Below are 26,725 nucleotides of genomic sequence, written 5' to 3'. Positions count from 1 at the left end.
AACATAACTTTACTTTAGACATGTCATATTTAGGCCAGTAAAAAAAAATTTGCTCTCCTGCTTGCCAGACAAAATGAGGTCTGCATCTTTGCAGGCGGTCTAGTATCCTGCACACATTTATAGATTGTATTACAAAAAAAGATGGTATTTTTAGACGAAAATCTCATAAAATAGGAAAGTAAACATTTGAAGCTTAATTCTAATATATCAATAGAAGCTTTAAATGTAAATATGAAGTGACAATATGACATCTTATCTGAGATGGTCAGTCTACAGTTATGTCAGGCCCATAGAGACCCACCCCTCACAGACAAAGTTCCAGAATTTGTCCCATTCACGAGCTCATTTGTCCTATTTTGACTGCTATGCCATCATAAAAAGCAGAATCCTGGTGTGACTTCACTTAATCAGTTTTGGCCATTGCAAACTATTATTCTTCAACATCCAACATCCAGCATCCAGCTGTGCAAGAAAACGTCTGACATAAAGGAAGTCATCTTTCACTACTGTATTGTTTAGAGACAAATGACATTTGACAAGTAACTTTTATTCTAAATCTTGGACCGTATTCCTAAATAGGAAACATGACCAATAAAAAAGTGTGAAGCACCAAAAGCTGCCATTATTAAAATTAATTTTGATGTTGAATGAATACCATTTTGGATATTGTTGTTGTACATGAATTACATTTTCAATGTTTTATTTATTTATTTATTTATTTATTTATTTATTTATTTATTTATTTTACAAGAGAGGCTAGAAAAATTGTGAAGCTTTAAATAATAATAATAAAAATAAATAATAATAAAAAATAATAATAATAATTTTTCTTATTATTATTATTTTTATTATTATAGTTATTATGTTTTTTTTTATTCAAATGGCGAAATTGTGCTGGCCAGTGTGTTATTTGCCTCATAAATAACTATTTTTTAATGATATATGATGTAATAAATTTGTATTTTAAAAAATAGGAAAATTGTCATGTTTTTTTATTCTAAATATTTAGGAAATATTTGACTATTTAGCTCAAAATAGTACTTAAAATGTCACCTAAATTCAGATTTTTAAATCTCATAATTAAACAGAAAACGAGGCAAATAACTGCAAAAAGGTTGACTATTTTGAGAAAAAAAGAACCACCCCTTTCACCAGTCTGGGTACAGCCTGTCTGTAATTCTAGTAGATCCAGTGTTAACGATGTTGTCATAGTATATTATTTGTCATTTAGGTTACTTTTAAACTCATTTTTACCTCACTTTATTTAGATATAACAGGCTGTGTCACTATGACCTGAAACAAACAAAATAAAATCCAAAGTTGGCACACCATGGTTTCAGAAATAGAAATGTGTTAACAGAATCTCACACAGGTAATATTTCAAGCGCACAGACTTTTCATCAGTCTCTGTGAGCGTCCATCCAGTAGCTTGTCAGTGGGATTGCAGATTTGTTTATGTGAGTGAGAGTGTGTTCGTGTGTTAGTGAAGCACTGCTGGGATTGAATGAAGGGTGTGTGTCCGTTCTGATTGGAGAACAGCAGCATGTGATTACCGCAGTGTGCGTGATTGGGGGAAACACAACAGGGAACTAACACAACGCTGATGGAACACATTAACACACCAAGTTGTGAGCTGTAACACACAAATGCTTCAAAAGTCAATGTGGACAGGTGAAGAGAATAGCGCTGTGAATATCTGGACCTCTAGAAAATGTGTGTAATTGTTTCTTAGACCGCTCACAGAGAAATGAAGGCAATCACAAAAATAACAACAGGAGAGAAAAGGATGAATTAAAGTCTGGTCATTCAAGGTCATTGCAAAAAGAGCTTAGTTTCCAAGTGGGATGCCATTCACTATTACCTGATGAGAATATTGAGGGTGCTTGAGATGTTTCTTGGCAATGCATTTTTATAGTTTGCTAAGATTCCCAGGTTTTTTAGGAACAACATGAAAAATTCTGAATGTTTGCACTGTTGTTTTGCAACAAATGAATATAGTGATTTCTAGGGGTATAAATATACATTGAAACTTTGAGCAATAATAAACATTTGTATGTACTGATGATATGATTTGTGATACTGATCTTGTTTTATCCAAGAGTCAGCTTACTATATTTATATGGCATAATTCACCCAAAATTACAATTCCTCCTTCATACTCTGTTGCATAAAGACATATTCATGGCTGCAAAATCTCACATGAGCTGGCACACTTGGGTTTGTTTACCACAGAGAGATGCAGAGGTCATGCCACCGAATACGTCATTATTGGATGATATGCTAGTGACTTGCTCAGACAGCTTGGCCAGGCTGATGAGGAATTGCATGTATTGAAGTTGTAAATAACATTCAGTTCTTTGCACAAAGCAATTGATTTACTTCACAAGAATCGAGTAACTCAAGTTACTTTGTGCATTATCAAGAGCCGTGCAGGTAGTATTCATGGTTTGCATGCACATGTTTGTGATAGTCCACAAAGTGAATGCATTTGCATCATTTAAATTACCACATCGTGTTTTAAATGGTTCATTCTTTCATAGCACGCAGAGTTGTGGCTGCTAGTTTTCCGTAGTTCCAACAAATGCCTGTATTCACAGTGTGAATGTTCTGTAAGCACAAACACTTACAGTGTCAACAGGAGTAGCTATTCTAGCCTATGTTGAATATAATGCAAGAGGGAATCTGATTATGAGGAACGTCTGATTTTACAAGTGGAAATGGTCTATTCATGAGGGCAAGTAAATATGCCTAGCATAATTAATAATACAGCTTTAGAATTATGAATAGTTATTCTGATGTCATTACTGTCCTGTGAAATGAAAACCTTTTAAAGTCTATTCAAGCCAAGCAACTTAAGTCTATATATATATATATATATATATATATATATATATATATATATATATATATAAAAAAAATATTAATCGAGCACAGCAATAGTTCAGCCAGGCCATGTAGGCATAGTGCTGCCATCTACCTTTTAGACCAGGGGTGGGGAACCGTTTTTCTATCAAGGGCCATTTTCAGTTTTGTAAATCATAATCATTTAGGGGTTACACTAAATTATTCAACATACTGTATATATCACTAACCTCTCTAATGTGGTGGTTAGAACTGCTTCACTGTGGCAAGGCCACTTAACTTTTCGAATGGTATACAAATTTGTTCATTGCCAAAACAACTTGCTTAAACAAATCATCACCTTAGCCATGCATGGCTTGCAAAGACAGCAATTCCTCTGTTGTTTCAAACTCAGCAGTGCACAAAGATAGCTAGCTGGGTGGTTTTCGTTATGTTTGTTGTTTCTTCGAAGGCCAGAGAGAAAAACTAGATTTTTTTCCAGTGTCATTAAGTGTTGTTTCAATGTCTTGTGCCATATCAGTTATTCGGTCTGCGACAGTTCTTCAAGATAAACTTACACTCTGGAAAATGTTTACTTTATCTGGCACGAGCAGCTCTGCAGCGGCAACAAGACACACTTTCACAAACTCTCCTACTGACTGTGGTCTGAGTTTTTAAGCTATTGGGTCTCTTACAGTAAAACTTGTACCAATAACATTCTCTCTGTCAGACTGCGGTTTTGTGAAAGCTGCTTGTTGGGCACCCAAACTCTGCCAAAGAGCGTTTACTCTATCCAAGAGCATTTGTCCTTGCAGCTCATTGAGTTTAGCATGCTTTGAGTTGTAATGACGCTCAAGATTGTTTTTTTTCATCACTGCAAGCGCATCCTCACAGACTAGGCACACCGGCTTGCCTTTAACTTCAACAAAAAATAATAATTTGTCCATTTTTCTTGAAAAGTGCGACATTCTGCATCTTCTTTTCTTGCTTGTCGCCATGATTATCAGTGATGAGAACCTCAAAGGTGCAAATGTTACGTGCATATTGTATGTTTACGCCAACTGTTACTCTGACTTAGGGACTTGCGTATTTTATAGTATTATATAGTATCTATAATTTAAGACGGCGCGGTGGCAAAGTGGGTAGCACTGTCACTTAACAGCAAGAAGGTCACTAATTCGAGCCTCTGCATTTCTGTGTGGAGTTTGCATGTTCTTCCCGTGTTTGCGTTGGTTTCCTCCGGGTGCTCTGGTTTCCCCCACAAGTACAAAGACATGCGGTACAGGTAAATTGTGTAAGCTAAATTGTTTGTAGTGTATGAGTGTGAATAAGAGTGTATAGGTGCTTCCCAGTGATGGGTTGCAGCCGGAAGGGCTTCCCTGATTAATAAAGAGACTAAGCCAAAATGAAAATGAATGAATGAATCTATAATATTATATTTCTTTTTTTATTTATTTATTTGTAAATAATATTTATTAATTGACTGTCACTTTTTATCACAGACATTATTTTTCTTTCCTGATGGGTTCCTGATTATGAATTGACCGACGGGCTGGTCAAATTGTCTCGTGGGCCACATATGGCCTGGAGACTGGACGTTCCCCAGCCTTGTTTTAGAGGTTCAAATATACCTGTGCACCTACTGGCTGTTGTCTTGTCTTATTTCAGACTACCAAGCCCTCAAGTTTTAGCATTACAGACCACATAGCAGAAGGACAGACCCTCTACACAGCAAGCTACAGCAGAGCCATCCTCGAATCTTTATAATAAGACTTTATAATACACCCTGATTTAATCCTTACCTCATGTATTTGCATAGTTATTGTTTCAGAGGGTTAAAACAGAACTTTTGTATGTGCTAATAATAATGAAGCAAGAACCCCCATTAGGAACTATACCTCTAAATATAAATTTGTCAATAAAAGCATCCTAACTAGCCAAAGTGGTCAAGTCTGAACTGTTTTTCTTTACATAGATTTAAGAAATAGCAATAATAATGCTAATATTAATCTGTCATATTATTTTTATGCATTCAATTTTGAGATTATATAAAATTTAGTTCATTATCCAGAAACATATTGAACCGTGAATGTATCGTTACAGCCCTAGTGATATCTCCAGTTTACCAGTACACATATTGATCTACACATTCCAACTCAAAAATGTGCTAACGGTGATCAAATGTTCAATGTTAATGAACCATCCATTTACAAAGCTTTGCATAAAACCTTGCCACAATTCGCCATGCTACAAGCACAGCTAAGTGGATGTTAATTTGATTCCGTATGCCGACATGCATGAGACAGAGAGCGTATATGCATCTTCGAAATCTATTTTTTCCCCCGACATACAAACGCACTAACACACAAAGACCTACATTCCACAAACACTTTCTGAAACCCTCCCCTCGAACACACGCCATCTCTTCATCAAGACTTCCGAGCTGCGAAATCAAATGCGAGCTAATTCAGTTAGAATTCATATTTTATGTGTTACACCATGGCCGTGGGCACTGAAATATTGATAAATCCTGCCCTTCTTACGGAAACTCAAAGAAAGGCCACATTTTTTTTTTTTTTTTGGAAGGGGTGTGAACGTGAGATAGAGGAATATAAATGATGGCGTTTGTTCAAGGACAACTGTTTTTCTAACCAATTACAGGAGGGATTAATCTGGCTCTGCTAATGGTGGTGGCAGAGAAGTAAGAGCTTTAAAATCCTCTTTGATTCATTCCAGCTTTTCTGCTCCGGAAGACCTGCACGCTAAACCCAATGATGAAGCAGGGGTTGGGGACACATGCAGGTGATTTTGAAGCTTGGCATTAAAACAAACAGAAAAATCCAGTGAATCAAAACAAAACAAAGCATGCGCAGCACCTGTGGTTTGCAGATGACAGCATTCCGAGGGAAAGTGTACAGCGTGTGTGTGTGTGTTTACTCACTGGGTACTCTGTTGATGGCTTTGAGAGGTCTTAGCACACGCACTGTTCTGATGGCGGAGAAGTTGATGTTCTGGAGATCAAGGGAGTATTCCACCATCCTGGGAAGAAGAAACAAACACACTGAAAATTAGTGTCACGCTCAGTGGATGTGGACAAACAAACAAAAAAAATGTTGTTTCTGTCAGTTCTGTACAGTAGTTGAGGCCAGCTCATTATAAAAACTGAGACCAGAGCAGGGGTGAGCTCGAGGCAAGACTGGGTGCACATGTTCTCAAGTCCATGACAAGACAAAGACGGTGAAAATGAGAAAGATGATCCTTTCTGAGCCTGGAATAAGTAGATCTGCACACTTGTAGCAGTTTATTCTTATGTGAGCCATATCTTACACTAAAACATTTGAATTTCTACATTCTACATCTAGGACCATTTGTAAAAAAAATTCTTGACTTGATTAATACGGTGTTTTTTGATTATCATGAATTTACTGATTACAATTCCAGAACTATTCAGTGATTCTGTATAAACCAGTCATTAGTTTAACACTATTGATTATTTTATTAGTGACGTGACCTAACATTTCTTATTTATTTGAAGTGAGGACATTTGAAGTTTAAACATTTAATCAATCCATCTATCAGATTTTGTAAAAGTGCCCATTTCTGTGTTGCAGAAATCAGCTTGTTTCAGCTTTTTAAGGCCAAAAACAGCAAGTGATAAAAACTGCTTAAAACAGTTAAAATCATTATTCTTTTTTGTTTTAAACAACATTATTTGCTGTATTGAGCATGGCTAACAAGTTGCCATTAAAAATTAAGTGAAATTAGAGAGTTTGCAAAAGTGCCCATTTCGGCATTGCAGGAATCAGCTTCATTCAGCTTTTAAAATCCTCCAGATTACCGGGAGGGTTTATGGTTAGAATAGAAAGGGCAAGAGACCTGTTGTACTGCTATCCACGGTGTCTTCATTCAGACCCCAGGATTGAGTAGGCGAGAAATTTATAGTGTTTATATAAACACGATTATCTTTACTATGATATAACAAATTGTGGTTATGTGTATATGAAATTACAAATAACAGATGTAGGAGGGCATTAAATTACTTACTTATTTTACTTATTTCTACTTATTTACTTATTTATTACTGAAATTACTTATTTCTGTGCATTTTAACTTTGTAAACTATAAAATCATGGGTCTCACGGTTTGTGTCTCATTTTGTGAGCCAACTGACAACAGTTGCTCTCTCCCATTTTTCATCTGCTGGCCCTCTGCTTGCAGAGCTCCACGCTTTTCTCAGAGCATTTTTTGAAAAAAAATTTGAGGTAGACTTGAACCGAAATAGGGGGGTTTCATGACCCCTTAAGAGAGGTAATAATATTGACCCTAAAATGTCTTTTTAAAAATATCAAAAACTGTTTTTATTACAGCCAATATAAAAGAAATGAGACTTTCTCCAGAAGGAAAAAATATTACTGTGAACTTTTTCCTGCTCTGTTGAACATAATTTGGGAAACATTTAAAAAAGAAGTCAAATCTCACAGTAGGGCTCCTTTTTTATGCTTTCGATTGTACATATGTAGATACATAAATGATGTCCCTTTGTAAAAATCCTATAAATATATTAAGCAACACAGCTGTTTTCAACTGATCTATAGTTTCAAATCAGGGTAGTGTCACAGAAAGATCATTCTAAAATAGTTTAAAATAATAATTAAGCTGTTATAATAATAACTGTTGTTTTAATAATATTTCCCAATTTTAATGTATTTTTCATCAAACAAATTCTGCCTTGGACTCAGATTTATTAGAGTTTTCCTTCTAATAATAAATAAATGAACCTATGATTTTGCATGGTAGTATATTTACGCCAGCAAGCAAACTCATCCCATGTGTTGTGTTTTGTTATTAGTAATATAAAAGAACCTGCTCGCACTTCTGTCCTCAGGACCAAGTAACATCCATTGTAGGTGAGCAGCCCTACACACCACAATCAGACAATACCATTCATCACTCTGACACACACACACACGCACACACACAGGCCATACTAATGCAACCCAACCCAAAACGTCGGCGCTGTTCATCTTGATCTGACCATGTGTATGTTGTGAGGAAGTGAAGCAGTGGGGGTCCATCTCTCTTGTCTCTGTAAGAGCGGCTCTGTTTGGGAAAGTTACTGACTGCTCTCTGCATCAAACGGCCCTGTGGGACTGTGTGTTTGAAAATAGAGGCCAGAGGGTTTCTCTTTTCGCAGACAGAACCAGACATTATCTGCTGCTGATCTCCCCTTTAATCTCCACAGTTCATCACAGCGAACAAATCTAGACGGCGCAGTACAGCAGACACACGCACACACACACACACACGGTACTTCAACTCAAATGAGGGTGATCTTAAAGCAGAAACGCCTCCCTTGATGTCAGCGATTTCGTCAGCCTCCCCTTGACCTCCATCGCCATGAGATGTTTTTCAATGGGAAGCATCTGCGCTGAGAGCTGAGTCACAGAACGGGACGAATGAGTCACGCCGGCCACTGAGAATGTAATGACAGCGTCTCATAGCAGCGGCACACATGGGGAGTCACACATTCAACATGTCTACATAACCGCACAGCGAGAACTACTCCACAGCTCTCTAGAGCCGCTCCGCTGCCAAAACCCTGCCCACATACACGCAATTAAACCGTTTAAGAGCGTTTACTTTAACGAGAATGGTTGGTGGGCCCATATGGAATCTGCGAAGGCCGCTTCAATGCTGATTATTGTGTTGTACAGAAAATTAGAATGGAAAAAGGTTACGTAACATTAGTGTATAAGTAACTTTTACAATTTTTCATTCAGAAATGTAAAGCAAGATACTTTTATTATATAATATAATATAATATAATATAATATAATATAATATAATATAATATAATATAATATAATATAATATAATAATAAAAAAGTTACTTATATTTTGGAGAAAATAGAAAACAGATGCAGCACAAGGTACAACTGTGTTTATTTCATTAACAAAAGATGCAATAATATATCAAAAGACTACATATTTTTAATTTATTGTTTTTAAAATGACTGAAATTAGAGAAAATGAAATTAAAGTATAGATCAGAGATGCCCAAACTAGAGGGCCTGGGGGCCAAAGGTAACCCGTCATCCTATCTTAGAAGAGAGGGAGAATGATGGGTATGGTTTCGAAATTGTCAATTAAAATTTAATGTATCCCTTTGCTTGTTTGTTTTGTTGTTAAAAGCTAATTGAGATTAAATGTTTCAATTAAATGGTGCAAATGAATCAGATTTTGTTAAAATATACACACTGTCATCCGACAATCCAGAGACTTTGGTGAGCAAATCAAGTCAAAGGCAGATTCTGCTTGACTAGTGTATTCAGCATTGAACTCCACTGTGTTTTACACTCATTTTATCACTCATCACTTTATTAGGTTCACCTGTCCAACTGCGTGTTAAGGCAAATTTCTAATTAGCCAATCACATCTCACAGTGTAGAAACTCAATGCATTAGGCATGTAGACATGGTTAAAACAATCTCCTGCAGTTAAAAACGAGCATCAGAATGGGGAAGAAAGGTGATTTAAGTAACTTCGAATGTGGCATTGTTGTTAGTGCCAGACAGGCTGGTCTGTATTTCAGAAACTGCTGATCTACTTGATTTACAACCATCTCTAGGGTTTTCAGGGAATCGTCCGAAAAAGAGAAAATATCCAGTGAGCGGGAGTTCTGCGCAAATGCCTTAATGATGCCAGAGGTCAGAGGAGAATGGCCAGACTGGTTCCAGCAAATAAAAAGGCAACAGTAACTTAAATAACCACTCGTTAAAACCGAGGTATGTAGAAGAGCATCTCTGAAAGCACAACACATCCAACCATGAGGCGGATTGGAAAAATTGCCTGCACTGATGAGTCTCAGTTTCTCCTGCGACATTTGGATGGTAGGGTCAGAATTTGGCGTCAACAACATGAAACCATAGATAAATCCTCCCTTGTATCAACAGTTCATGCTGGTGGTGGTGGTGTAATGGTATGGGGGATATTTTCTTGGCCCATTACTACAAATTGAGCATTATGTAAATGTCACAGCCTACCTGAGTATTGTTGCCGACCATGTCCATCCCTTTATGACCACAGTGTACCCATCCTCTAATAGCTACTTCCAGCAGAATAACATGCCATGTCATAAAGCCCAAATCATCTTAGACCGGTTTCTTGATTATGACGAGTTCCCTGTACTCAAATGGCCTCCACATTCACCAGATCTCAATCCAATAGAGCACCTTTGGGATGTGGTGGAATGGGAGATTCACATCATGGATGTGCAGCCGACAAATCTGCAGCAACTGTGTGATGTTATCATGTCAATATGGACCAAAATCTCTGAGGAATATTTCCAGTACCTTGTTGAATCTATGCCATAAAATATTAAGGCAGTTCTGAAGGCAAAAGGGGTCAAACCCGGTACTAGTAAGGTGTACATAAGAAAGTGGCTGGGGAGTGTAAATGAGATAGCTTTTTTGTTTTTTGGTTTATTTATACTGTATTAATAAATAATATTTAAAGTAATGCTTTCTATTTGTTTTAAAATATTATGGCAACTTTAATATAATATAGTTTGGTATATTTACCTTCAGCCCACGGCTCTCAATGATATTTGGTTTTTAGACCCTCATGCAAAAAAAGTTCGGGCATCCCTGGTATAGATCATAGTTTTATAAACATTAAGTTAAGATCAGTTGCTACTATTGTGCTGCGCATAATTATTAGGTCTCATGTAAATATGCACTATTTATAATAAGAGTCAACATCAGTAAATCTCAAGCACATTCAAAAGAAAAGAACAATTCTGACTTGCCGAGGATGTCATAACGCACTTATGTAAAAGATTAATAAAGCATAAAGACTCACTTTACATTAGCATCACATTAGTGTGGTCAGTATAATCACTTTAGAAACTCGGTTACATCACAAAATGATTTTAAAAGGTTTTTGTTAAATGTTTGCACAAGTAAAAAAAGTAATAAAAAAAGATAAATGTAGAATCTTCTTAACCATTAAAATGTCACATTTTACAAATACAATTAGCTGACATTTTAGAAATACAAATCCATAAATTAATTCATATGAAACGACAAAATAAAAAGTGATAAATAATTAAATAAATTTGCAGTAAAGTGAAATTCAGACTTTTATATTCAAACCCATTGGCGAGCAGAGACAAAAAGCTAATTAAAATATTCTGCAGAGACGAAACATCTGGTTGCGAGCGCTGCATTTCGACAGGCAGGTGCAGACATGCTGTGCCTTGATTAGAAAAGTAACCAATCATTATGGCCACACCAATGAGACTAGATGTTAATAAAAGTTGCAAAGCGCTTATGGGATATTCTTCAACCCCAGCGGCATGGATTTATCCAAATAAACTTGGTGTAAGGGCAATTCTGCACTGGAAACAGGCCAAAAAGAGAGAGAGAGAGAGAGAGAGAGAGAGAGTTAAAGAGACTGAGGAAATGGACTGTGTTCCTTCGTAGTACTACCACAAAAGAACGATCGACTGCATTCCTGTTGTAGAGCTTGACAATCCCATTATGTCAATTACTGTCTGACTGACAGCAGTGTCAGCACTCGAAAAGTAGTGGGACGCTGCCACACACACATCACTGCAGCCGCTTTTGTGTCCGCATGTTTGGCTCAACCAGTGACAGACACACTCCTGAACAAAAATACATTCCTGGCCATAAAGTTCCACAATATGCAAATCCCCATAAAACAGACAGAAGTTTTTTCTAGGCAAATGTAACATGTCATGTCATAGGCATGTACTGTACAATAAGATTCCAATGACAAGGTTTTATTTTCTTCTCCACTGTGAAAGCGAAAATGCTGCATGAAGCAAGAAAATCAGAGCCGATCAGCATCAGCTGAATTTGCGCACAGTTGAAGAGTGTCTAAGAATAGAAGAAATCATACTGACAACACTGATGCGTCACCAGATGGGTTGCTTTTTATGGATGTTTTGCTAATGGAATTCTAAGTTTATTTTTATCTTTTTAACTCCCGGTGTTACTGTATGATGTTTCATAACTTCCACAACAACAAAAAGTCCAAGACAAGTAAAAGATAATTTAACATCTTTAAAAGAAACCTTAAAAAGCTACTATTATACCAACTAATAGAAAATGGGTGGAAATAATCAGCAAAAAAGGAGTACTTTGAATGTTTCAGCAATTCATCTCTATCTCTCTTTCTCTCACTATCTATGGGCTTAAACTTGAAAATATGTGAAAAGATTCTTGCATGGGACTTGCAACACAGACTTCAGGTACAGTACACAGACAGACAGGATGAGGAATACAGAAAATCCATGTCTACAGTAGTCTTGTCATAAAAATCTATTTCAAAAAGAACTTTGCAGAAACGGAGATGGCAGATATTGTTTCCTTTTATTTGTTAAAATGACAATGATTTGTTATTGCATACACAGAATTTAAAAAAGGGCATTGAGCATTTTGAATGATGTTTCACCCTGATGAAGTATTCACCCTCTTTTTTGCTCGCATATATCAGAAAATGCAAGAGAACGCACTAAATATCATCTAGATGTCTGTTTAATTGACTTAATTGCCAGTTTCATTTCTCAGCTGATTGAGCTGTTTAGTTTTACCCAGAACCACTTTATTAGATGACCATTAGCCGCAACCCATTTCCTCCATTTAAGCTTAACATACACATCAATTAAATTAATAGAACCAATACTGATGACTAAACTTGAAATAGCAGTCTCAAATCTACACTTTGTTGGTACAGCACTTTTAGTATAGTGGTATGAGCCATCACAGTTGAAGCTGAATGCTGGTAGCGGAATGCTGAATACTTTTGCTGATGTTTAACGGGACAAGGGAATTTTCACAGTATGTCTGATAATATTTTTTTCTTCTGGAGAAATCATTATTTGTTTTATTTCAGCTAGAATACAATCAGTTTTTATTTAAAAAAAAAGTAAAAAGGATTGGCCCCTTTAACACACACACACACACACACACATATATATATATATATATATATATATATATATATATATATATATATATATATATACATACATATATATATATATAGTTACTTTCACATTCTGCACTTACTTTAAAGTTACTTTCACATACTTTCACATCCTGTACAGCTTAGCTAAGCTGTAGCCTATAACCTTTGTTTATCTTTACGTTAGAGTACTTTCACAACCTGCATACAATAATATTTTCTACATATGTCAGAAAATAGCAAAATAGCATATCATTTTTCTAGAAATTACTTCATATTTCAGTAATAAGCACAAATATTGGCAGTTGGACAGTCATAGCAAAGTAGTAGAAAAATCTTAAGCTTCATTCACACTACGAGCGATTAGCAACCGTTCATTTCAATAGAGAGTGAGCGACTTCTGGCGACCTCTATCTATGCTAGTGAATGGCTTTTCGAGTGACGCAACAAAAGTTAAGAATCCTTTAACTTTATGCAAATGGAGGCCAACTGTCTTGAGCGACAGCCAATAGGAGCACCAGTAGAGCTCATGTTAACCTCTCTAAGCTCGCTCAGAGGCCGGATGTATTTTCCGTGCTGTAGACCTACACAGACCAGCATTTGCAGCAGGTCGCTACCCAGAGTGACAGGCAGCTACAGAGTCACTATCACTGCATTAACCGTAAAACTACAGGGAACAGGTTGTGTAATAATGATCAATTAAAAATTGCTCTGAAAATTAAATGTTATGAATGTAATGAACTTCAAATGATTAAATAGAATGGAATTTCTTGTATAAACACTTTATGATTTATATGTGAAACAATAAACCCCTTGCTTTGAATCATCACACTGCTTATCTTCTTTCAATGGACAAACAATAGACTACTCCAGTTAGAGCATAACTATAGAAAAAGTGAGTTTAAGGGCCTTGCTCTGGCCGACCCTGCAGAATGCCTACTGAACTTGAGATTTTTTGGGTCAGCAGCCCAGATATATAGCCGGCAGCTAGCTCTCTGCAACTTCACATGGTCGCCCACTGAAGCTAAGCAGGGCTGCGCCTGGTCAGTACCTAAATAGGTGACCACATGAGAAAGCTAGGTTGCTGTTGGAAGTGGTGTTAGTGAGGCCAGCAGGGGATGCACAACCTGTGGTCTGTGTGGGTCCTATACTGCTCAGTGAGAGGTCAGGTTCTGACTCTGTGGTTGTTAAAAATCCCAGGATGTCCTTCAAACAAAACAAAAGGTAGGGGTTTAACCATGGCATCCTGGCCAAATTTTCCCACTGGCCTCTGTCAATCAAGGCCTCCTAACCATCTCCATATCATTATTGGCTTTATCACTCGGTCTCCTCTCCACCAATCAGCTGGTGTGCGGTCTGCCGCAATATGGCTGCCGTCATGTCACCCAGGTGAATGCTGCACACTGGTGGTGAATGAGGAGATTCCCCCACTGTGTGAAGCGCATTAAGTGTCCAGAAAAGTGTTGTATAAATGTAAATTTAAGTAAGATATCCCCCATAACCTTGAAAATAAAAAACCTTGCTAAGAAGCCAAAACCCTCTCAATGATTCTATCAAAAAGTGTGGCCTTTGCCTCGTTGCCCATCAGTCCATGACTAAACAGAAAGAACTAGCATAAAGGTCTTCTAAAACAACCATAACGTCACGTCTAATGATATTGAAAAACAATCTGAGTGAGCTTTAGAGATAAGCAAGGGAAAATTTTGAAGATTTCAATGGCTATTTATCCACAGAAACAAAATCCTAATTGGTAATTTACACAGTTTATGAAGCCATTTACTGTTTTAACCCCTTTCTCAGATGCTGTTTTCCACTTTTTACAAACCATTTGACAAGACGCACAGGATTGTGGGATATAATAGGCAGCAAAAAATAGATTCTGCCTTCTTCTTGGCAGATTTAGACGTTATGCAAACACTGGATCCAGAAAGGCCTTAATGCCTTTCTACCTTCATCTATTGGCTGAAATTCATTTTCGGACACAGGCAAGCCTATGCTAAGAAACACGCAGCTCACACACTGATGTTAAAACTCCTTCTCTGTGCATCCCTCTCTCTCTCTCTCTCTCTCTCTCTCTCTCTAGATTTCTCTTCTTTCCTGCATGTCCATCATGAATTATTGAAAAGCTTTAGAGCAGCATGGCTTCAGAAAAACGCCTAAGTTTGATGTGCACTCGTCACAGACTCGTTTTCCCTTTCCTTGCACTCAGCCTCCTTTATTCCTCTTTCCCCTCTAGTAGCTCCCTCTCTCCCAAAACACATCATTACTGTCCTCAGATACCTTCACAATAAGAAGCTTGATACCAGTCAATCAGTGCAATAGCAGACAATAGCAGTGTAATGTTATGCATATATTATTAAAATACACTGTTAAGGAACTTCATCTCTTACCTCCTTGAAAGTTGCATATAGGAGAAAGACAGAGGTATAGATTTTACTGAAGATGAACGATTTCGGTTTGCTCTAGCATATTGTTTGAAAGTGCCACAAAATCAAACCATGAGCAAAATTTTAAGTCTTTTTTACAGAGCTTATTCAATACCAGTTTATTTCAAGATATTCCCTAACCTTGTCAATGTTAGTATTGTGATGCATGTATTCTGGGACTGTGACATGATTAAGACATAATGGAAAAAATTTCACAAGTCCACTTGTTGGTAAACTGTTTTGCCCTATCTCCAACTATTTATACTTTGAATTTAAGGCTGGTTTACACCTCAGTCATGGACTAAAATCTGTTTTGCACTTATCTTACAATATTTTTTATTTGTTTTTGCTGTGATCCTCTCCTAATGTTCCTTCAGTCAATATGTGGTTGAATCAGATTGCCATTTTCTTTCCCTTAGAAAAACTGACTTATGACTGGCATTAGACATTTGACAACTTCTGGCATTTCTGGAATTCTCTGTGAGAGTTTTTGGAGTAAGTATATTTAAAGATAGCTTTTTTTATTTATATTTTTTTGTTTTTTGCCTTTAAAAAAGGCTTGAATTACTAGCTGATTGATGAATGTAAAATAGATGGCTGTATTATTGTATATGATGACATGAAACATCTTTACCACTATTTTGTTGTCGCAAAAAAAATATTAATAAATGTTTGTTTAAAAAATTATGTTAAAGGGCACCCATGATGAAAATCATCTTTTGTAAGCTTTTTGGACAGGACTGTGTGTGGGTATAGTGTGTCCACAGTCGTATTGGGGTCATATAAAGAGAACAAGTCTCTTTTTTTATTTCTGATGTTAAAATAAGATTCAAATCCCTCTCAACGTGACATAGGAGTGCGGTTTCCCCATCCAACGAATTGACTGACAGACGTGTATTAACATATCTCTCTATAGTAAGGCATATATTCATATCCACAAGACAGACAGTAAAATCGCTACGTAATTCATCACCACAGCCACATCATGTCAGTACAATTATAAAAGACGCTTCAATCCCGGTTTGTGAACTTCAGGTTTATTTTGTAAATGAACATAAAAGATGTCTATACAGCAGTGGATATAACATGTATCTTGTCACATTTGAAGTAAAAACAATGTAAAGCTAAAAGTGTGTGTTCATAACGACATTGTGTGTGGCTCATCATTGCAGAAAGGCTTGAAATAACTCCACAACAAATATATGAAATAACAGTTGGGAAGGTTCTTACTGTAGTAAGAGAGATCTGTTTCATTCTTGTCTTTCACAGTGTTGTTTATCTATGTGAAGACTACATGCTCTGACACGCCAATGGGAACGGTAAGTGGGGAGAACCAGCTCATTTGCATTAAAGGCACCGGCAACAAAAACAGCTTTAATCTCCAAACAGCTCAAATTTCCCAGATTATAAAAGGTATAATAATTTGATGGGTATTTTGAGCTGAAACTTTACAGACACATTCTGGAGACACAAAAGACCTGTCTTAAATCTTGAAAAAGTGGTCAAATAGGTGCTCTTTAATGGAAAATAAAGTCATATTAATATTTATTATAAAGTCACCATGAAATTAAAATTATTAAAATTCTTACAAAAAATAAATAAATAAAAATAAAACAAGATATCAAAAAAAAAATCTAATGCAATTTTTTTGTCTGTTTCCCATACAACATCAACATGTAGAAGACATTGACATTCCATAGTATCCTTTTACGCCATTTTAGCTTCACTGACTTGACTTCACCTTAAGTCTAGAACTGTCAGTAAACAGCATAGTGTGTAGTTTTGGCTGAACTCTTCCAAGGGAACATACATTAATAAAAAATGCATATATTAAATGCACTGTAAGTAACAGTGGGTAAAAGCATACATGTAAATATGCAAGTACTTCTTGAAAAAAAAACCTTGAGCGTAGTGTGTATGTTCTGTTCTACTCTGTCTTTCATCCTATCTGAGCGATGTCCTGCACTAAAATCAAATAAGACGTGCCAACATTACATATTGTATATTCAAAAACAAGTTCAGACTGAGTGCTTTAAGCTATATATTGTATGAACATCTACAATTGCACATGCTAAGCTAAATACAGAAGCACCATTAATAAGAAAATAGTTTCACTGGCATTATTTGGAGCGACACTGCCCTAACAGCAGCATACCTGACCGCATCCAATCACTCTCAACATCTCAATCAACTTCAATCTAACAGAGGAAATATTACTCTTTCATTTCAAATTTCCACAACATCTTTACTTCTTCAGGCCCGGGCCTGCTGAAAGAAACCAAGCCTGCAGAGCTCTGTCCGTCACTCAATAAACACCTGCTAATCACATACAGCAGCTGGCCCTCTCATTAGCATACATACATTATTCATCAATGCAAATCGAGCTGATTAGAATAGAGGATCAGAGAGGGGATTGGACAGCTAAGTGAAGAACACTACATGATGAGTTATTTTGTTTTAGAGTAAAGCCAATGAGACGGGAGTTTAGTCAGACAACACTGTGGCACTTTAAGTAGAGGTCTTCACCGTGTTCCTGATTACGAATGAAATAGATGGATGCATAAATGTAGGTTTTGCATAAATACACACACACACACAGGCTGAAAAACACACTTACACTCAAGGCAAATATCCTGACAGAAGTCAGACTGACCAGTTTGGAAGATCCAAAAATATCAGCAGAGCTTTTTTTTCCCTCCATTTTTTTTTTTTTGTAGTGTAGAATCAGTTGAAATGTCAGCCTGGCGATTGAAATGTCATATAGAGTGAGAATACCTGAGAGAGCAGGATCTTTCCCTCTCTACAAACACACTGACATTAACACAATTTACACAAACACGCTTTAATGGCAAAAGGGCCCGACCCACAAAGGCATCGTGACGCCTGCAGTATGTCTTCAAAAGAGGTATACGGGCGGACACATTTGGACAAATTAAGCACCTCAGGCGAACATGCAAATTGACACATATACATATTCCACAGAGAAAAATGAGCTTATCAATTTCCGTTCCACCTGGAGGGATTACAGCAGCAGGAGGTCTTTATGCATCAAACACTCTGTCCTGTTAAAAAAGGCTAATTTTGTGTATAGTTAGCATTACATGAAACCAATAACAGCCCACGCTCATTGGAAATAAGTGCTCAGCCTACATTTTTGTATACGTTACCCCATGTACGTTTCATGTTTTAGATGACAAAACCACTGAAGGGCACTGTCTAAATTTCTGCAAATATGATATGCATTGCTTTGGTCTAATTCCACTCAGTGGTATGGTTCGGAATGGTATAGTTCAGTACGGGTCACCCTTATCAGGCTTGTGTCTACAATACCAAAAAGGTAGCGAGAAGGTGGTGGATAAGACAATGTTACCCTTTTGGTGGGCGTGGTGAATGACAGAGAGCTGCAATCAACAGTATAAAGCCCACAGTCAGTGCAAACCTCTCATCTGTATCATTACTCTTCACCAGCACATGTAACCTCTTGTTAAAAAGGAATTTTGTCATTCCCAGTTCATAATAGCCCAAAAGGTGATGATTGTCACGATCACCAGCGATCTACAACCAGAGATCACTGGTAAATACAATTACATGAACTACAAATCTGCAATGTTATGGACTAAAACAACCAGTCATGCAACACACACACTCAACCGGTGGACTGATTCATGGACTATATAAGCAGCACAATGTGGCTGAGTCTTCTGTAATGAGGGATGTGACGCTGACAACAGGATGCGGATCCAAATGCAGGGTTTTATTAACAGGATGGTCAGACAAGCAATGATCAACACAGGAGCAAACAGATGTATAAGAGCAATCCAGAGTCGTAGTGAAAATAACAGGCAGATGGTCACAAAAACAAGAAAACAAGGCAAGGGTCAAAAAACATGGCAAAGCAAGACAAAATTGTAATGTCACTAAGCAGAAAACAAGACTCAGCCACATTGTGTGTGTTTGTGCTACTTATATAGTCCATGAATCAGTCCTTGAGCAGCATCAGCTGTGAGAGTGTAATCAGTCAGCATGTGGAACCGGTTGTGTGTGTGTGTTGCATGACTGGGTGTTGTAGTCCATAACATGGCGGATTTGTAGTTCATGTGAATGTGAGTGTATTTACCAGCGATCTCTGGTTTTAGATCACTGGTGATCGTGACAATGATGGTAGATAATTGTTAAACATGGCAGTTTGTTCATGTTTTAGTTTGCTGAAAGAATCATTTGCCCCTTAGTTTTTTTTGTGCGTCTTTCTCACAATTGTCAATTTCAGAAAGGATCGGATGTCAGAAGCCTTTCAATAATCACGCACACGTTATTATCATCAGCTTAAAAAAGTTCGTTATTACAAATATAGATGCAGGGCAAGCGCATGCGAGCTCTCTGGAGAAAGTGAAACTGCTCTCGCTTTTAGATGGCCTTGTATACAACAACATGGTTGATTCTGTTCTTCTTGACTTTGTGGCTGTTCATAAAGACAATGACGAGGTTTGTTTGAGCTCTGGGCGACCATGGCTTGTCATTATATGTATATATTATTACGGTGTAATATCTTGGCTGTGTATTTAAAAATAATGGTTTCTTTGTTTTCATTCTCCTGGCTTGTGTACGTGCTAGTGATGCTTCTCTGTAAACCAATAGCAATCCACTGCGTGTCTCACTCCGCCTTTTGTTACCCTTTTGTTGTGTTGTTGAGTACAGTTCACTTTTTGGTATGTTTTTACAGTGGAAATGGACATAGAAGTGTACCGAACCAAACCGTACCTCTCAGTGGAAATGAGCCATTAGCGTATATTACGTTGTACATTTCTGCTACAGATCCTACTTGTAGACATCCATGAGAAAGTGGTGCTTGTCATACAGATCAGCTAGACCAGCAAATCAATTCCCTAAAACAACCAATTGTGATTTCAAAAGCAATGCAAGGAAAAAGTGCACTACTTTTACATTGCTTTTATCGCTTTTGTGGAACCGTGCCTCTGCGTCACAAGCACACCAGGTGAGCTACCGAGCAAACTGACCATGGCAGAAAAGTTGTCTATCTGAAAATAGACAGGTTAAGCAAACTCAAGTTATTTAACAGCCGATTTGAGGTTTCTAAAGCTGGTCTGTGTCAGCTCAAAATTACAGTAAGTGTAAAGATGGTGTGCTGCATAAAATGGTTAATGTAAATCCACATTTTTGATAACTGATAATAATTGATAATAATCAAAGACATTGTAAAGCTGTTTTGTGGCATTTATATGCCTAATTATTTAATGAACTGCATTAAATTAATGCTTTATTGGTCAATAATATGTGCCTGTAAATATCATTAGTGTGAAAAGAAATAAAGGTTGCTGGTGTCATATTATCCCGTAGCATATAATTTACCAAGAAACTTTGGTGGAAAAAAAACATGTTCAAGTAGATGCTTACAATTTCACAAAAATGTAGGCTTAAGTACGTATTGCCAATGAGCCTGTGTTGACAAATCTAGTCAGACAAAAAGATGGAAAAAGAATATTTGCCATAAATTTGTTAATTGATTGTGGCTATCAGATAGAAAGATAAGTTATAAAAGTATTGATTTGTTTATTGATTGACTGATCAGACAGACAGGCAGAAAATACATAAAGCCCTTTTACGCATACATTACAATTGCTGGTAATTTTCCAGGAAGGGATCATGTGTGAACAGGCTTGAAGGAGTCGGATTTCTACCTTCAAATACATCTCAACATGAATCAACATTTATCCTTTTTTCAACAGCCTGTTTCTCATCATTTTTATTACAAATAATTATTTGATTATTTGAATGAGCATTTAACTTTTAAATTTACCTGAACCAATGAATAACTAAAACACTGCTTTATGTAAGAATGTTCAGTGTCCGTGCTCCTCTCTTTGCCTGTCTAAATTAACTTTGTTTTCATTAGACACACAAAAACCAGGTCATAGGTCATGGAGATCTCTCTCTCTCTCTCTCTCTCTCTCTCTCTCTCTCCCTCTGTCCCTCTGGATGGAATTACTGATGCAGAGGAGAGGAAAAACACCTGTTCTATTTGTCATGATACTGTCTACAGTATTAGCTGTTTTGATTGTTAATTCTTATTAAATTAATTCCTTTTGTATGTAGATAGACTCTGTGTGTAGTAAGGATATTGTAGCCAAATGTTGATGGAACCAGTCTTGAACCAGTTTGATAAAACAGCTGAACGTACAAGAAACAACCTTGAGTTTCCACAACAGATTGTCTCTTACGTCTATTGTGTCCCTGGTTTAGCTTTTACAGGTCAGAGATCAGCTCTTAATAACTTAGGGTCCGCCTGACCCCCAGGAATCATGTCGCCATCCACATCTAGAGCTAGATACAATAGTTCGTTGATGCACGCATTTAGAATTGTCTATTTTTGCTGTAACCAATGAGAACTGTTTACCTGGATCCCACCTATTCTGGACTTGCATAAAGAGTATGATTGCTGCATTGTTATACTGTAAGTCAGAGTGTCCTAGGAACTCATTGTGAGTATTGAAGCTGGCTTCTGCTGATAAAACACAAAATATTCAGTAAACTTTATTTATTAATTTGAATCTCTGACTCCGGCTCTTCTTCATCTGACAGACTTGTCATTCTTTGGGTCAAACTGTACCATCCCTACAGGCTCTTTTTGAAAATACTGGCAAATTCCTTCCAGCTATTTTCCAGAAAAAGAAGTTGTGACATTACCAGTAATTTGCCAGAATGCTGCTCTGTGTGAAAACAGAAGGAAAATTGCCAGAAAGAGTGCATTCGCGATTTGAATGCGCTGACGTGAGACGTTTACTTCAGCCAAACAGAATATTCAAACTCATTCAAAATTAATATTTTCATTTAATTTTCCTTTAAATATTTTTCCAGACACATTTAGCTGCTTAATGTTAGTCAGATAACGTGTCTACGTTATGTTCCTTCTGAATATCAACTGTAAAAAAATTACCGATAAAATGTTACTGATAAACCCGTTTGTTTACCTTCAAACTCTGCTTCAGTTGCTTGACGCGTGTGCACGTGAATGCTCCAGTGAGCGCCAGCACACACACACATTATGTACATCTCAACATGCTAAAGTGTTCCTCCGTACGTTTTCATCGAAGTTGTTTACAATCATCCACAGAATTTGTAATGTGATGAAATGTGTAAACATTTAGCCGTGGTTCGTGCTTCTGTCTTTGGATGTCTCTAGCTAAAGCTTTAAATAAAAGTGAAACCAATATCAAAAGTCAGATCCCTTCTATGTTCACAAATACAAGTGCAACCGTTTGGAGGTCATTCCTGGTTAATGATGTCAGAATTTACTAGTATTTTGGAATGAATGTGTGAATGGTCTTTTCCAGAAAATTTCTGGAATGTCCTTGCCTGTGTCCTTGCCTGTGTCCAGAAAAATTTTCCAGATATTTACCGGTATCACTATGTGAAAGGGGCTGTTATCAGTTTTTTTTTTTTTTTTTTTTTTACTTTCTGTATAACTACTGTCACATTTACTAGTTTTACAGGCTTCTATATGTTTCAATTATTGCCAAATTACTAGAAAGAGAATTTGTATAATATTTATACAGGACAGAGTGCCTTATGAAGAAAGACCTCCTGCTGGTTTAATCCCAGAAAGACAGACAAAAACAGATAGACACAAAGACAACAGACAAAAATAAAAATAGACAGTTAGACATATGAACAGACTGCTGGACTTTAGAACGCGTTGAAAGGCAGACAAACAAGGGAACAGACACAAAAAAGACAGACAGACAGTTTTTACTAATGTAATGAATATAGTCATTACTACCTCAGACCCCCCAGGTGAGTCTAGTAAAACTTCAACAGAATAATTGAATTACAAATCAACCAAGCTGTGCCAAGCAGCGAGGGAACATGCCAAAGCAATGGAGGGAGGCAAAGCCAAAAAAAAATGAAAACAATTTAAGAAAAAAAAAAGTCACAGCATATGTGATGTATTGTGAAGAGAGAAAGAGTGAGAGACATAAACAGAGGCTCTGATGGAGGACAAAAAAGAGAGAGAGATTTCAGGTTTTTCAGCGCACATCAATCAGTGTGTGTGTGTCTGTGAAAGTAATTAGCTACCTGCCGACGGGCAGCCTCTCTCTAATTGTTCACTGCTTTGCGGCAGCCTCTTTTTCTTGCTCTCCCTTCATCTTCCTCACTTTCATATAGCGTCAGTCTTCTACAGTGTTAATGTGTGGGGTGTGTATGAGTGTGTATGGGAGCTGTTGTGTGCATCTTGTGAAATGAGACTGCAAAAACGATGACTCTTCTGTGGGTGTGGAGACGAAAGAGAGAAGACATAGAGAGAGAGAGAGCCACTAAAAAAAGCCACTAAGGCAATCTGAGCTTGTGAGAATAGAAGCCATGATGCTGATGCTGTGTGTGTATGAGAGAGAAAGAGGGAAATGGGGAGATAGAGGCGTGTAATCTGGGTGTGTAGTTAGAGATAGCCTTACTGACTTCACCCACAATGCAACAGGATTAGCCAAGAGTTGATTGGAAAATATCCAACAAACACACACACACACATCCTACTGCACAGAAAACACAAAGACTTTCTAATCCAGCATTTACCAGTCAGGTGTGTATGCACCCCAAGGGGGCACTTAGAAACATTTGGTTTTTACTTTGTTGAACATGTCTTTGTCGCCTGGAAGTCACATGCTCTCATTAAAGTGTGCACTAATGACGTTGTACTCGCTTGTGGGTGATATTTCATACTCGTTTGAGCTCCTGTGGTTTTTAAATTCCACCACTCAAAGAGTGCAAATGACTTTACGTTTGTTAAACATCCCATCTGGATTGCATTTGCAAATGAATTCACCGCTAGGCCTTACTATGCAAACGTTTCTGTATGATTGCCCCCAGAAGTGTCACAACTGTGAAACACAAACAAGCGCAGGTGTCTTTGGAAATATGAGCTTCAGTCTACATTAATGTGAAACCGCAAAAACCTGCTTCAACAAACGCTCACCGGCCACTTTATTAGGTACACCTGTCCAACTGTTTGCAAACTTCTAATTAGCCAATCAAAAATGCATCACAGAAACTTAGTGTATTTAGGCATGTGGACCTGGTCAAGACAATCTGCTGCAGCTCAAACCGAGCATCAGAATAGGGAAGAAAGGTGATTTAAGTGACTTTGAATGTCGCATGGTTGTTGGTGTCAGACAGGCTGGTCTGAGTATTTTAGAAACTGCTAATCTACTGGGATTTTTACACACAACCATCTCAAGGATTCGCAGTGAATGGTTCAAAAAAAGAGAAAATATTCAATGAGAAGCAGATCTGTGGGCCACTCATTACAACCAAAGTATGCAGAAGAGCATCTCTGAATGCACAACACATTGAACCCTGAGGGAAAGGCTACAGCACTAGGAGACCACACCAGGTGCTTATGTTGTCAGCTAAGAACAGGAAATTGAGACAACAATTTGCACAGGCTCACCAAAATTGAACAATAGAAAATTGGAAAATCATTGCCTGGTCTGTTGAGTCTCGATTTCTAGTGCAACATTCGGATGGTAGGGTCAGAATTTGTCGTCAACAACTTGTAAGTATGCATCCATCCTGCCTTGTATTAATGGTTCAGGCTGGAGGTGGTGGTGTAATGGTGTGGGGGATATTTTCTTGTCACACTTTGAGTCCTATAGTACCAATTGAGCATTGTGTCAATGCATAAGCCTACTCGAGTATTGCTGTGACCATGTCCATCCCTTTATGATTGATAATCTTCTGATGGCGTCTTCCAGCAGAATAGCATGCCATATCATAAAGAACAAATCATCTTAGGCTGGTTTCTTGAACATGACGAGTTCACTGTAGTCAAATGGCCTCCACAGTCACTAGACTCAATCCAATAGAACACCTTTGGGATGTGGTAAAACGGAAGAAACGCATCATGGACGTATAACTCACAAATCTACAGCAACTGTGTGATGCTATCATGTCAATATGGACTAAATTTTCAGAGGTATATCCAGCACATTGTTGAATCTATGCCATGAAGGATTAAGGCAGTTCTAAAGGTAAAAGTGGGTCCGGTACTTGTAAGGTGTACCTAATAAAGTAGCCAGTGACAGTGCATTGGACTGCAGTTTGTAAAAAAAATGTAAAATAAAAAAATGAACACTAGGAGTAATACTAACTCTTTAAGGGTAGCATTAGCTCTTTCTGATTTGGATTATGATGTAAACACATGCAAAAATATACATAAAGGCAGCAACACAAAAGCTACAAAAATATACATTTATTTTTCTAAAGGCTATATATATAAAGCTGATGAAGAGCTGATTTGCTCGAAACATCACATGCATTGTGATAGCGTTTTTAAATCAATAAATTAAATTTTTTAAGTTTTGATGTTGCCGCCTTTATTAATATTTTTTAACTTTTTGTTGAGGCTGAGCACCCATTCAGATTGATGTGTGTGCTTTCGTGCATTTTTTCAATGTAAACATGCACCTTTTGTAAAGATGCTTTAGAATAATAATTGTTGTGAAAAGTGCTATACAAGTATTCTTGATTTAAATTGAATTTACCATCAACAATTTTTGTTCCTTTTCACATAAATGATATTTACAGGCAAATATTATCAGAGAAACTCTAGATGCAGGGTGCTTGAGTTTGAGTCCAGTGAAGCATGGTTCAATAAAACAGGTAAAAGCAATGTAAAATCTTGGTAAAACTTCATGCCCATGATGCAAGTTTGCTTTTGAAAAAAATAAATAAAAGAAAATCGGTTTGGTTAAGGTAAGAGGGCTTAAGTCTGTGGTTCACAAAGTGATCTGTATGCAGCCGTGCCTTCTCATGGATGTTAAAAAAATGGAAATGACGCGAATAATGCAACACTCTACATACTTATTTCACATTCACATAAATGTAGACAGCACCCTCAAATGGATTTGTCATTTTAAACCTGCACTAAAATGAAAACATAGGCTGATGCACATATTTCCAATGAGAACAGATTGCTTTTTAAATAGAGATTGAACAGCATAGTAAGTACACTTTTCATGTAGTATTGATTTTTATTGATTTTATAATCATCATTTTATAATTTAAATAATTTAAAAGCAAGACATATCTACATAGTATTTTTTTCTGGGATATTCTAGCACTCAGCATATTCCCAATAAACTAATCAATGTTTTTCTGTTTTTCGGCCTGCTTTTTCTCTTTCAAATTGCTGACAGTTTCCAGTCGTTTCATTGGATTTCTATAGTAACCAAGTAATTTCATCCAGTCAATAACACTTACAGTATGCCCTCAATACAGTAACTTCATAACACTCAGAACTTGAATAATTCACAAAAGCCTCGTATTTGAAACAAATATAGTAATAATATGATAGGAGGGAATGTTTTGGGAATATGTTCTTAATCAGAATGATGTCTATTAGATATTAGAATAATTTTTGGAGGAACATGTAAGGCTAAAGACTGAAGGTATGGGTG

General features: G+C 37.1%; 1 protein-coding gene across 4 annotated transcripts in view; it reads right to left on the bottom strand.

Moving 5' to 3' along the window:
- Nucleotides 1-26,725, bottom strand: part of cacna1ia (calcium voltage-gated channel subunit alpha1 Ia) — a 413,765-nt gene that overhangs the window by 155,668 nt on the left and 231,372 nt on the right. For all 4 annotated transcript variants that reach the window (XM_087244595.1, XM_087244597.1, XM_087244598.1 and 1 more), the window contains one exon: nucleotides 5,783-5,880. In XM_087244595.1, the coding sequence (XP_087100721.1) occupies nucleotides 5,783-5,880 (98 nt within the window). The remainder of the gene's footprint in view (nucleotides 1-5,782; nucleotides 5,881-26,725) is intronic.

The sequence above is a fragment of the Danio rerio genome, chromosome 3, assembly GCF_052040795.2.
Source record: "Danio rerio strain M-AB ecotype USA chromosome 3, GRCz13ab, whole genome shotgun sequence".
NCBI lineage: Eukaryota > Metazoa > Chordata > Actinopteri > Cypriniformes > Danionidae > Danio > Danio rerio.
The sequence above is the reverse complement of the archived record's forward strand: the minus strand, read 5'-3'. Positions and strand labels throughout refer to the sequence as shown.